Source organism: Anopheles coustani, chromosome 2 (assembly GCF_943734705.1).
Source record: "Anopheles coustani chromosome 2, idAnoCousDA_361_x.2, whole genome shotgun sequence".
NCBI classification, from domain to species: Eukaryota; Metazoa; Arthropoda; class Insecta; order Diptera; family Culicidae; genus Anopheles; species Anopheles coustani.
The window spans coordinates 28,623,733-28,637,814 of NC_071289.1; the positions used below are offsets into that span (position 1 = coordinate 28,623,733).

At 41.8% G+C, this 14,082-nt stretch overlaps 1 protein-coding gene across 1 annotated transcript in view; it reads left to right on the top strand.

The window, feature by feature from the left end:
• The first annotated feature begins 6,151 nt into the window (after positions 1-6,151).
• LOC131266292 (neural-cadherin-like) overlaps positions 6,152-14,082 on the top strand; it is a 97,343-nt gene continuing 89,412 nt past the window's right edge. The window contains exon 1 of the mRNA XM_058268739.1: positions 6,152-6,203. Coding sequence (XP_058124722.1) covers positions 6,152-6,203 — 52 coding nt within the window. The remainder of the gene's footprint in view (positions 6,204-14,082) is intronic.

Below are 14,082 nucleotides of genomic sequence, written 5' to 3' on the forward strand. Positions count from 1 at the left end.
TTGGGAAAAAACTGGAAACAGTTCTTTTGGTTTCCTCAACTCCGGTCCATTGCCGAATGGAAACGGACGGGAAAGCCTAATTGATTTAGCAAACAACTCTCCAACAACGAATCGCCGCAGCCAAAGCTGTGGGGTAAAAGTATAATAGAACAACGCTCCAATTGCTCAACGCTTTCAACGATTGAACAAATAAATCCCAAGCGACTGTTTTTCTGATGGATCAGTTGGATGGGGTTTTTAACCGTCATTTGCTGACCTCAGCAAAGCGAATTATAAAATCGCGGCTTAGTCTTTGTGGTTTTGTTTGTGTTGTCAATCAATTAGGCAGCTGACAATGGAACTTGATGGTATGGAAAGCAATTCCTAATCTAAGGGATCTCTTTTATTTCGGTTGATTTACAATTTGCTTAAATTATTTAAAAATCTGATTTCTGAAAAATTTTCTACCGATTGGCAACATCAAGAATGTTTATTTTAAACAAACTAAACAATACCGATTTCTTTTCCAAGCTGTAAATTTGGTTCAATTTAACTCGTTCATAACGGTCAATTGCTTTTGTTTGTCCTTGAAAGTCGGTTAAATTTTTCACACCATACGTCTGATGATAATTATTTCGTTGAAATGCAAAAGTTGTTGGATGAAGCAGTTTTGTCTCATAGTTTCGTGTTCAGTTTCAATTGTTTTTTTCTCTCTTAATCCTACATCACTATGTATGCTCGCGTCTGTTGTGCTTTGTTGGTATTTTATTGTTTAATTTGCAAACATTTCGCTTCATTTTAATTTTTTATTGCCGAGAAAATTTTCTTCAAAAGATGGATGAATTATTAATGATCGAGTTAAAGCAAGTCCGTCATGGAAAACCAAACCAACAAATATTTTACGCACTTTAAACAATCCCATTGGAATACATTTGAATACTTCTATTTTTTTAATACAATATAATGGCTGTTTTGTTCACAGTATATCGATCATTATAACGTATGATCAATTCGGTTAATGAGGATGGTGGTATTTTGCATTATAATAAACATTGTAAAATAATGAAATGCAGATTTCTGTGAAATAGAGGCCAACTTCAACGTGTGGATTTGAGATCTCCTTTCAAAGTACTCGTTACGTTATTTAATTAAATGCCTGGCAAAATTCCTTTGAAATTTTTCAATTTTATGGCTTTTTATCTGTTATTCTTCAGTAAACGAGAATAAAAACGAAGAGGATATTACATCATTCCCTTCCCAACATCCCTTCCTGTTTGCAACGTACGCAAACGGAATGAAACATTTTCATCAAATTGAATGATTTATGGGACATTATGTTGTTTACAATAAACTTAACAATCCAATTTACCCTTTTAATAGCCCTCGATCCTATCTTTCAGATATAGTTTTGAACTTCAGCTTAGTTTATTTTGGATGGGATACCACAGTACCACGGTTTAATATTAGGTTTTTCCTTGAATAAGTTGTAAAACAGTTCAATTACTTCGAAACCCATGTCAATTGTCCGTGAAACCTATGCCTTCCAGCAGAGGACACTTCATGTTCCTTTTTACGGCAGCGCACCCTGTCTACCGGAGCGGAGAAGTATTTTACCTGTCAATAGAAAATCATTGCAGGTACATTCGTTTATTGTCTGCAGCCCACATAAAAAAGAACCGACAAAAACCCCAAATACATCAGGGACACAAAAAGCGGTTGGATTGCAAATAATATTTTGAAACTCCCCAAGCACCGGACATGCACTTGCCGACATCCTCTTCATGCGATTGTAATGGCGTACCCTGCAGCAAGCATGTACTGCGGGCTGCCAGAGGACGTTGTACTATAAAACGAGAACCTTATTGGCACGTAAAATTTAGAGCCATTTTAAAGCGCACTTCGGTGCGGTATTGCTTCGCTACATTCATGCCCGCAGACAAGTAAGGGCCGTCCAAAATGACCGTCACCGGAAGGCGAAGCATTCCCAGTGGAATACCCGTCGGGCACCTTCGAGCAATTACGACAATCAAATCCATTCCTCATAAAGTCTCGCAACGGACCTTACTCAATCGGTTGGACGGCTGTAGCAGTTTTCTCGTGGGAAGAAACGGAAAAGAATCGACCAACCTTCATTAGCAGTGGCGCTTCGCGACCCTTTACGTTTATTTATTTATTTTTCATACGCCAGCAAGCACTTATGTTCCAAATTTTTAAGGGTTCCTGATAGTCCAGCATGGGTTTGCCTGCTATGCTGTCATGAGAACTGAACATATCCCCTCGGATCCAAAACATGAGTTGTAATTAAATTCTGAATAATGTACAAAGCAAATCTTTATAACAAAAAAGAAAACATATCGCATTTTTTCCTACAAGCTACTTCGTGTAGCATCTTAAATTCATGAACCCAAAGAAGAACATTGATTCCCTAAATTCATTACCAGTTTTTGCATTTGGTTCTAGATATTTAAAAGTTTTGTGAATGGTTCCACTTATACCGTATTTATAATATCCCATTGGCACGTCGCAAAATGTGTCCTTGGAACAGGATCGAAGAGTCCTTCAACATTTGTCACTTTCTTGTCAACCAGATCTTAAAGTTATTCAAAGTACGCTACAGGCTAATGCCTGCCCCTACCGCCTATCCTCATGAAACATCCCGATAATGCAGTACAAAACTGTTCTGAAGTTGAGGCTCAAAGTTTTCCCTGAAAAAAAAGTTACGCAGTCCTTGCAGTTTAGCAAGTCTTCGTACACCGGCTAAGCACCGTCAATTGGAATCCATGGAATGTCACCACCCTATAGTTGGTCGCACGAAGCTAAAGCATCTTGCTGATACAAGGAGGTCTGTACCAAGCAACTTGAAGGTAGATATGAAAAGATGAATAAAAAGTATGATGCTTGTTTTAAAAACTTAAACAATCAGGTCTTTTCGATGTGCGCAATAAATATTGGAGCATTGAAGCGATATAAAATCATCTTAAGCAAATACTCTATCATCAAAAACAACATTTTTGGTCGTGTAGCGATTCAAATTGTTTCCGATGTTTAGTCACTTTAAATTGAACCTCAATCCAATAAAAAATTGATGAAAATTGAGTAATTTTTTTAAGATTAAATGTAATGTGTTAATTCCAAACATTCAACCATTATTCTATATTTTTGTATCCTCGTGTCTTTGTACGCATAATTTAATTCGTGGTTCATACAGCCCTAGACCCGTTGTTGCCTTCATCATTGAGCTTGCAAGTGGCAGCTGACGGAAACCGCTTTTTTGGTCATTGAACAATGATCGTCTCTTATCATGCACTGGAAACCATCATCATACCATCAGCAATCAACTCAGAAGAATAGAGGAGGTGGGTCGGATGTTTCGCTCAAAAGCTTTCGGTCCTATCCCAACGCGAGCTGCATTCGGTCGGTGAAAACCTGGGCGAAAAAAGGCGTTGTGTCTTACCGGTGCAGTACGATTCCGGAACTTCGGACGCGCCTGCGTAGATGTTAGTGAGCCGAAGCGTTCGAAAGTTCGCTCGTTCCGCGAAGAAACGTTTTTCCGGAAGCCTTCGGAGCTTTCCCAGCACCTATGCGAGTGTTCATCGGTAGTGGCTTTTATTTCTCACACTTTACGGAAGACTAACGTTCATCCGAACCCTCCTTGGTTCGGAGTCGTTTTTTTTCCGAACAGGAGCACTCGAACCGCTACGGATCGATCGCTTTCACTCGTCAGTTTATCTTTGACCGTGCTTGCGAGTAGTTGCCCACTTGGTGATTCCTTTCCCCAGACGTGTTCTTATCTATTGCCGAAGCTCGTCTATGAAGTGAAGTGAGAACCGTGGGATACGCGTCACCGTTCGCTCAAGTACCATCTCGTATTTGTATCTCTTCCGGGTGCAAAGGGCGATACTTCCGCCGGGTGCGTATCCTTGGCGACGTCAGTATGGTCACTTGTCCCGTGTAAACCATTGATAAGGGTGTGTGGTCGAGTGAAGTGATTTTCGCAAGTGATGCTGTAATGCATGCACTACGATAAAAATACCCATCCCACCACAAAACCGCACATCTCATTACATAACCAGCTGGTAGGGCAAACGGAGCGAATGGATAAAATCAACGGGTTGGGAATATAAGCAAAGCAAACAGGCCGAGAAAGTTTTCTTCATTATATACAAAAGCCTTCGGCAAGGAGCGAATGTTAAACAGTTCATGTGTGTGTGAGTGTTTGTGTGTCGGAATCGCCTTGACAAGAGAGAAGGAAAACTAAGTTGTGTCATACCCTTGACGACACATATGCGTGCCACGTGAATCCAACCTGCTACCAACCCGGGAAAGAGCATCTCACAGTGACATCATTTAATAATTGCACTCGACACTAGAGAGCACACAGTGTTTCCCCTTCGACCAATTTTGTTTGTATTCAAGTTTTAACACATTTTCACCACACGTGGATTAAGGTTTCATTAAGGGACGCCTTGTTATCATACACTCCGTACCACTTTAGAGAAAAAAATTAAATGAAAAAAAGCAGCCAAGCTACTTCATCCTTTATTCATGCCTTTCTGCTCTTGCTCATGTATGCGGCATACATTCACTGGTAAAAAATATGTTGCTTTTGTGGACGTAGTGAAAAGATTTTGTGGAAAATTGTAACGGAACCCAGGTGGCCAACAAGGCTAACAAGGGGCATCTAATATGGCATGTGTGTACTCTGATTCTGGGTGAAACCGGCTCGACTGGTGAAGATTATTTTCGTGAATAAAAGAATATCAAATTGAGTAAAAGTTCAGAACCAGGAAAAATATCTTGAAAAAGCAAGTATGTTTAAACGACGAGTGCCAACAGCAAGGTGTTTATGAGAATCCTTCGTTCACGGTGAGCACAGAATACTGCAGTACACAGCTGTGTTTTCTTCGCAACTCATCTTTCTGGTGCGGAGAGATTACGAGGCAACTTGTCAACAAGGTCTAACTTAAAACCGTCCTCGAGAGCTACTGGCAAAATGCAGTGAACGTAAGCAGAGCCATCGACCTGACGGTGTTCAAAGGCGCCACATTCGGGCCTTGCCAAAACCGTGTCAAGTATATCTGTACGCAACCACCAGCTCGTTAAAGCGGATTATCAACAAAATCCACCGAATAATTCCGTCAACCCGTTCGTGAGTAGCGAAAAAGTGGTACCCATAATCCTCTCGTGGGTTGTGACAAGTCATCGGTTGGTTGGATGGTGTGCCGGTGTTTTGGAGATAAGCCGAAAGAGCGTACATACCCGCGAGCTTCAAATGAAACTTCTGTAATTATAACTGCATTACCGTACATAAAATAGTGTGTGTGTTCGAGTTCCGACCATTCGCAGATACAGTTTCGACGGTGTTTCAACCTCGGTACGAGGGATTTTATGGTGTTCTCACTCAATGCGGAATATTTGCGATGGCGCTACTTCCGCAAAACCGACGTCTATGTAACCTAACTAATGTTTCTGATGAGAAACATTTCTCTCAAGAGAATGAAAACTTACAAGATTTTGTCATCTTGCTTGATTTTCTTCTTCACACCTGGGAAAGTTTAACGTTCGTAGCGAGTAAAAGTATCCCGAGATCGTTAGTTAGACGATCAACCCTTCCGATTATCCACTACTAGCACATCAAGTTAATAGTGAGCAGATTGGTTTGTGTTTAAAGTTTTACGAAACCAAGCGAATCAACCATTACAAATTACAAGTATTCCTCGACCTGTTAAGAGCTACGGATGGTACCCCAGTGTTCCTGGAAGATGTGTTTCCTAGTGTACCATGAAACGTTTGCTGTTTGTGAACAGAGTTTTCATTTCAATTAATTTCTTTCCCCAGATATTTAGATAAAACATATGCATTGAAAGTTTATAGAAACCATTTGATTGGTTGATAAGAAAAGTGATTAATAGTAAAATTGAGTGGATGTTAAAATCGTGTCGAAGAAAAACGAAGCAAAGTGACTGCCCTTGTGCGCTACTGTGGGTGTGTGCATGAGTGTAATAATTCAAGTTTCGCGTGTGAATTAGAGTTCGTTCGTTAGCTTTCGCCGAACCCGGTTTTGAATCCGGCTGACAGTCGTCCAGTTTGGCTTGCATGGTTCACCGCTCGAACGATGTGCATTGAGTACGACTTGTGGTTCTGACTAGTGATATTGCAACTAATCGGCGGTATGGTGGATCCACTGAAAATATTTTGGGTTCTGACAAACAGCACTTATTTAGGTAAGCATGGGTAAACGTATCGCTAAGGCAGACAGGAGGGATAATCAGCAGATTCAATCAAAGGCATATAGGTAAAATGTGATTCGTGGACAAGAGATCGACGAGTTCTTGGAACGTATGTAATAAAATAAGCTTATTCTCTCTGGCTGCAAACATCTGGCGTATTCCCGTCGTATACGATGTTTTCTTACGACTAGGCTTGATTGATATTCGCCGAAGCCATTGTATGGGACTGAACAGCTACAGCAGGAAGCTGAAACATCACAGAAACAGAAATTATTATCCTTCAATTGTACATTCACGCAATTTTCCAGCAGCGCATGTTCAATAAAAGCGGCTACTTATATTCACAATCTCCAAGCCGAGCGGTGTTTGGTGTTACTGCCATCTGAGCAATAACCCGATACCGCTTCCAGTCACAGCCGTAGATCGCCTCACGGTCCTTTAGAGACACATCGTCGGGACGATGTAGCTCCGAGAGACATATTTTTGAATCCATTGTGGCGTCGCCCGTGGATCGATGATGCAGAAAATTGCCTCAATTCCACCCGATGGAGTTGGAGTATTTGTAAAGTTGATGGCGTTCTTCGCTTCACTCACATTGCATTGACGACTGGCGGTTGCTGTGATCGAATGAAATTCTGCCCGACGGGGGAAAACGGATCGAACCACGAACAACGAATTTTTTTCATTCATCTCAAATGCCATTTCCGACGACAACAGCATGAACATCAATTGCGTCTTTCAACGTTTCATGGTTTATTCATACGCAAGTGCCAATCAAATTGTGTCTGCGGAGAAAAAGTAAGAACAGATATTCCAAGGATTCGTCAAAGCGTTACCCAAAACCGTTGACACTTATCGGCTGCGATTGGGTCCAAACTAATCGCCAAACTGATTACGAAAGCAAATTCGAGCCATTATTCAGGCCGTAACCTTCGGCCGCGCGGTTGATCGAAGGCAGACGAATAAATATGCAACAATCTGGTGGCGACAATCAAACCGTCGCCGTTCACTTTTTGGTGCAATAAATCTTTTCGTGTTATTGAGTTTTCTACCACTTTGCCCTCAATCGTTGCGTCTGATTCGATGTATTTTTTTTATTGGCTTCGTTATCCGTACGGCACGGTTGTCACTCTGATGTGCTCACACAAACGACGGTATTGAGCCCGGAATGCTGGTTGACGATGGTAAAATTCATTAGTTTTTCCTTTGTTTGGGGTACTCGCAATACGGGCGCCATTCGTGGTAACGGCAGTGAGCACATGAGGCCTTTCAAGTTATGGCTGGGTGAGCAATGCTAAGAACGGGTTTTTGCCCATAAGCAAATCTTGCTAGTGTTCTGGGAATTGGTCCGTGCCGCAACGGAAACCGTTCATCAACCATCGTAAACAGAAAAATACTGAAATCGACCCCCATCATAACAGAACACCAAATGAGAACAAAGCACACCCGACCTCCAGGGAAGAAGCCCTGTGCTTTCCTTTTCACTAATAAAAGCATGAAAACACACAAGAGCTTCCTGAGGTTTTCTCGAGACGGATAATTAATCACCCATCACAGAAGTGACTCTCGGGAAAAAAAGGGAATGTTAATAAAAATATTGCCACAACCAGATGCAAACGGTCGATCCCCAAGTGAAAGCCGCTGGCACATAATCAGCTTCCGATCTCAAGTGCTAATGCTGGACGAACTGCAAAGTATAGCGCTTATTGGTGTGAGAAGAAAGGGGCAAGCTCGTGCGAGAGTGTTCCTTCCCTTTTTTCATGAAGTATTTTTTTGAGTTCTCGTAGTTTGGTCTTGTCATGCTCGGAACAAAGTGACTAATCACTTTTTGCATTGCTTTATCAACCGCGATAAGCCACGGCGTGGAAACGATTACAGGGTATTCCACCCTATTCAAGGAGTTTGGGCAAAATAATTCTATGTTTTTGGTTTACTTTTTTGTACGCGAAAAATGTCTAGCTAAATATTTTCTCTTGGATTTGTCAAACTCACGGAAATTTGCTTTGGAACTGGGGAACATGTCAGAAAGTGAAAATATGTACTATAAAATATAAATCCATATTCTGTAAAACTACTTATCGTTGGAAAACGTAGATAGTCCCTGGTCGGTTTTGTAACAACCTTCTTAAGCACTTTCTCGATGATTTAATCGATCCGGAGCTCTTAACCGACAGAGTCAGCAGACCGTAACGCATTCAACTCATCGTTTCCCGAACGTCAAGGATACCTTTTTCCACTAATCCCGCTATCGAGACAACCTTTGCGTCACAGGCCTCGGATGGGATCTGTTGAGTAGTTTGAATCTAGTACAAAGATATCCGAATTATCTCGCAACAAAAGTGCTGTTTCACTGCGACCGTTGAGTTTGGTTCAATGGAGGCGCCTGGTCCTTCGTGACCGAATGGAGGCGCATGGTCTTTCTTGGAAAACCATCAATACCCGTGGAGCAGCCTGCCGGCTCACGGTTATCCTTGGTTTGTTATTGACAATGGCTAAACCACATATGTGCAATATTCCTCTTTCCTTACCTCACATGCCACATGGGTGATATTCTTGAACGCGTGGAGGCATCTGCTGGGCTCGGAATGGAGCACTTCTTAGTTCCATTACTAAGCCTCAATTTACCAAATGATTGATTGTCCAGCGTTCGGACAATTTTCAGCACTCGTGTGCATAATGATCCCCCACGGGTATCATCCTTTGCATAAATCCAACCATCCACTTTAGCGTTCTCATCGATGCTCGAACATTTTGAGAATTCGGACAATAAAACATTTCCGCTTTCATACCCTCATCAACACAAGCATGTCAGCACGGCAAGTGTCCGTACAAAGGCCATTTGGAAGGGCTGAGGGTCTGGTCCCAAAAGACATAAACTTTTCAAAGTGCAAATACAACTAAATAAAAGCTGCATACAGTGGGGATTCATACTGGTGCTATTACGTTTCTTCATTACTGTTCAAGCAAACCGCAATCGTCCGTCGTAGAATTTACCAAGGTCTTGACGCCTAAATCACCTTTAGTCAAAATCTAACACCACACCGACCTGAAATGGAAACCCTAGTGATGTAAATTTAATGTTCCCGCATGGGTGGAGAAAATAAACACCTCGTAAACAAACTTGTCCCTGACTCTTGGGAAGCCTGACCTCTCGGTTGGTAGGGTCAGTCAGTTATTTGGGCTCCGAGAACTCCTTCCTGTGCATTGCTAACAAAAGATCTTACCGCCTTTTGGGTCGGAGAATAATTAAAACAATTATCCAAATTGCTTCATTCAACCGGCAGAAGAAAAAACCGGAACCGTAAACATTTCATCCAACTTCCAACCATCGCCTACGCCTACTCCATTGTCTGCGTACCGTTGAACAAAAATCCCAAGAATCAGCATCCATATTAATCTTCAAGCCAGACGGTGGCTTTTTTCTTCGGTAAACTTTGATTTCTGCGGGATGCTGGTTGCCACAGCCCGTTGAACACAGTCCACAAAGCAGTGAAACGCTTTTCGTTAACACGCACGCACGCAACGGAACGCAACACAAAACTGAGAAAACAACACCAACGACTCCGTTAATAAGCAAACAGATTAAAATGATTTCATTTGCAAATAATTGGTTTTTCTTGATTGCTTTTCTTATTTTTCATCTCACGCAGAAAACGCGATGGAAAAGGCGACCGCACACCGCAGCGTTAAAAGTAGGACATCCTTGGTGGTGTAGATTTCCCTCAGAGAATGCCCGCAACGTGTTCGATGCGAAGAAATTTAGCGTGAAACTTTTCTAATGAAATTGAAAGCAGTGTTGGTTTTTCTCGTTCTCTACCGCGAACATCCTAAAGCATGGTCAAGACGTTGGATCTGTTGACTGTGAAAGATACTCTCTGCTTTTTGCAGAGCAAAGAACACCGGTCCATCCCAAACACGCACTGGCATTCCCTCTCGACCCTCAACGGAACAAGTATTAATGCTAAGTTTGTTTCGCTTCTCCTTTCATGAGTCGCTTTTTTCATTCGAATGAGCAGAGGTACTGACAAGTTCGAGGTATAAAGAACGACCGAGCGTCAACTGCCGGATGGTGTTGGTCAAGGTTTGGACCCGAAGGGTAGTAAAATGTGCAACAATATTGCCGGCCACCCTTGGTGGAGCTGCTCCTTGGCCTGCAGTAGCACCAAGGTCGCTCAGTTAGTTCGTGGCAAACCAATAAATTACACGGACGAAGGTTGGTGCGTACGTTCCGTTTTCTCTTTACTCCCCTGAGGGTGTGAAATAGAAACCCTTCATGATGAGGGCCTACCCTGACGGCCGGGATATACCTTCATCTTCGATGTTGAAGGTTGCCCGGCGGTGAAAGCTTTCCGTTTACTGAGCGTAAAAGAAAAACAAAAAAAAAGGGTAGCGGAAATTCCCATTTCAACGTGCTTAGTCGTTCGGAAAAAGTCTTGAACAAACTCTATCAAGAGATCACCCAACGTCAGAAGCGCCGACGGTTGTTCTCTGAAAAAAAACGCGTAAATAGTCCTACTTCAAAGAATATGAAATCAGCTGAAAGAGGATGGCCGTTTGAAGAAAACTCCTTAGAGGGGGAGAAAATCCAACCAAAAGAAGTTCGTTTTGGGTGGGGATTCGACTAACACCATTTTCCAGTGGAGGGTTCATGTTTATTAGGATGTTGCTAATGTTAATTTGAATATTTCTTTTACATTTTTCACATCAACTTTCAATATGGCCATCATATTAAAAGACCAAATACAACTATCGTATAGCGATTACTACCTTTCTAAAGGGTTATACAGTAATTCCCCTTACAGGTTCTGCGATATGGGAAATATATGTCCATCAAAGATCCTCAACAACAACAAGTTATGCTCTGTCCGTAGAAATTGCAGATGCCTTGTGAAAATTAAGTATAATCAAACTTCAAACGATAAGAAGCATAAGATTCTCATCATTGATCAGAATGGAATGCCTTTCGGTATTCTTCCACATTCCATAAGCTGTCGGTTGGATCGAATGCGCTTAATGTTGGACTTTAATAGATAAAAACCTAGCTTCCCATTCACACAAAACAATTATTTATGCACACACATGCTCGTGCGTAACGGTGCTGAGGAATGCCTATCTGGATAAGAGAATTTTGCCGAACCTTTTCTTTTGTAGGTGCTTTACAACATTAACGGTTCATATGAGGAAAATGTTCTCGTATTCTCGTCCAAGCCTTTAACTAAAATATTTCCCCAAAGTAACAGAACGATCCTGTTTCGTTGGTATTCGGTTCGTTTCATCATCCTCACGCGTATTTATCAGCACAAAGAGCGAGTCACATAATCGGAAAATGGTTTTTTAGTTGTTTAACCTTTTCTTTGTTTCTTTGATATTAATTCACCGATTGTATAATGAACTCTTTTATACCACGAATGTTCTGTTTTATACCGCGAATTTATTGGTTAAGCAGTAAAAACGCTAGCCCGCAGGATAATTGGAACTTCAATCCAAATACCACCGCATACCCACCGATATTAGAGTTAAAATTGTTCCAAGAAATTAAACAGCCATGAGCATTCCTTTGAACTGATGAGCTTCGTTTTTTTTTGTAGTCGTGGAACGCTCGAGGCCACGAACGCCAACATCATTAACATCCGCCGTAGGCATCATCAACAGTGGGAAACTTCATTTGCTATGCATTATGCATCCGTACGGGCAATTGATCCCAGTTTCGTGAACCAAGAGTGAATCGCTTTCGCCACGTTTGGCATACGGTCGCCCCGTACCGGAATGTTCGAATATTCGACACGTCGTTTATTTTCATTTCCGCCGTATCGTCGATGCCGGAATTTTGTATATACACCTCGCTTTCTCGTTTTCTTTCTCTTGGAAATTGTTTTCATTGTCTTCGTTGGATGTTCTATATTCACTCTTTATATTGCTTCATTTCCCAACAACCGACTTGCATTCCTTGGCAATATTTTGCATCATCGAGGTAATACAGGGAAAGATAAAAAGCTTTTAGTGACATTCCAAAGAACCCGGAGGTATCGAGCATGGTCGGCATAATCCCACTCGTTTTTTGTATAAACGTAATACTTTCGTAAGAATTTCCACTCATTTTTGGATGCACTAGCTGTTTTGTTTTTCTTCTAAAGTTTTTCTAATTTGTTCACTACTAACGATGGTGTTTTTTTTCGGTTACGAAAAGCACCAAACGCCAAACATCCAAGATTTTCGTGAATGAATCGTTGTATGAAAGTATAAGCATTTGTCCATGAACGTCCCATTTTATTCTCAAACTTCGTGCTATTGCATTTCCTTAAGCGCCTCGAAACATTTCTCTTTGAGAAAACAACCAAAGCAAGCATTTAACGGGTATCAAAAAAAATCACTCGAGCCAATGAAACACTCCATCTCGGATCCAACCCGCCTTCAAGCCCAGTGGGAGAAAAGAGTTATTGCGTGCAGAAACATCCGAGCGTCCACGTTCGTTGTTACGTTACTTATCCCGTTCCGATGCAAAATGGCCATCCATTAGCGCCACGTCTATCGTCGTACCATGTCTTAACATTACTGCTACCAACTTCCGGCGTTTCGTGGTGCGGGATTGTACAGCTTTGCTGGGCCTTTTCCATTTCCGGATGGACCTCGTAGATCGTTGCGTGCCGAGATTCTACGTAACGCTCCATTCGGCCTCTAGAATGCAATGGAGGGTTTAAAATTTATGGATCGGAAACTGTCGCTAGTGATTTCGCACACAGCCACAGGACTGGACCAACTGGATCCATTGTGCCGCTTGAATGCTTGAAAACTTTTCCATTTATTTGCTTCCAGTGGAATGCACGCGAGTAGCAATAAAAAGCAAACTACGAATAAACAAGAATGGAAAAATTCTTATAGTTCTCGCAAGAGGAATATAAATCATCGCTCACCCGACCGTGGGCCAAAGCGAAAGCAAGATAGATTCAGCAGCCTGAATAGCACATCCTTCCGGGTGAGTGTTTTGGAGCGTGACTAAAATATTCCTACGCAAAGCAGAGACGCGCGTGTGCCGCCATATGGTCGTTTGAAGCCTGTGAACCAACACATGCTATGGTGCCTTGCTTGGCCCTTCTTATCATAACCGGTCCAATCTAGACACTTCACTTTTTATTATATTTTCTTATTTATATTAAGTTTTCTCACAGTAAAGCGAAGATTCGCTTGTGTTGTGTTTCCCTCCCTCCTTTGAGCCTTTTTGAGCAAAGCACACAACTTTGGATACCAACATATGGAAGATTTACTTGTGATATTTTGCTTGGTTGTTTAAATACTTCTGAAGACAAATTCAGTTGTTGTGAAAACAAATACTCAGAAATTTTATCGCCATTCAAAAAGTTGTTATTCAAAAAATTAATCCAACCCACCTCCAACCATCTTCATGTTATTTCTAAGAATCGTTCGCACCGCGAAAGACTTAAATGTAAATACCTCACACGTTCGTTTCGTTTAGGTGCACAAATCATCAATTCGATGACTTAAGCTTCGCCGAGCTGACGATTGACAGCCTGCCGGGACTACAGCTTGTCATCGCGGTAATCCTTATCAAACAATCCTCCCTATCAAACAATCCAATGGCTTTTCAACAGAATCAAACACAAGATTTCGTAGAATTCCACCCCACGTATGGGGGCTTTGATTTGTCCAGCCGATATCGATACAACGCTGCGTCTTTTCGAGTGGCAAATAGCTAGACAACTCTGGCAACAAACACCCTGCAGCAAAACATTCATCTCAATGGAACGAAACATGTCCTCAATATCTTTCTACTCCGTGTGTTCTGTATGCTTGACTATACAAAAGTGTGGATTTCGCTGTTCCACGAAGAGATTGATGAAGTTATCATCTCTCGTAG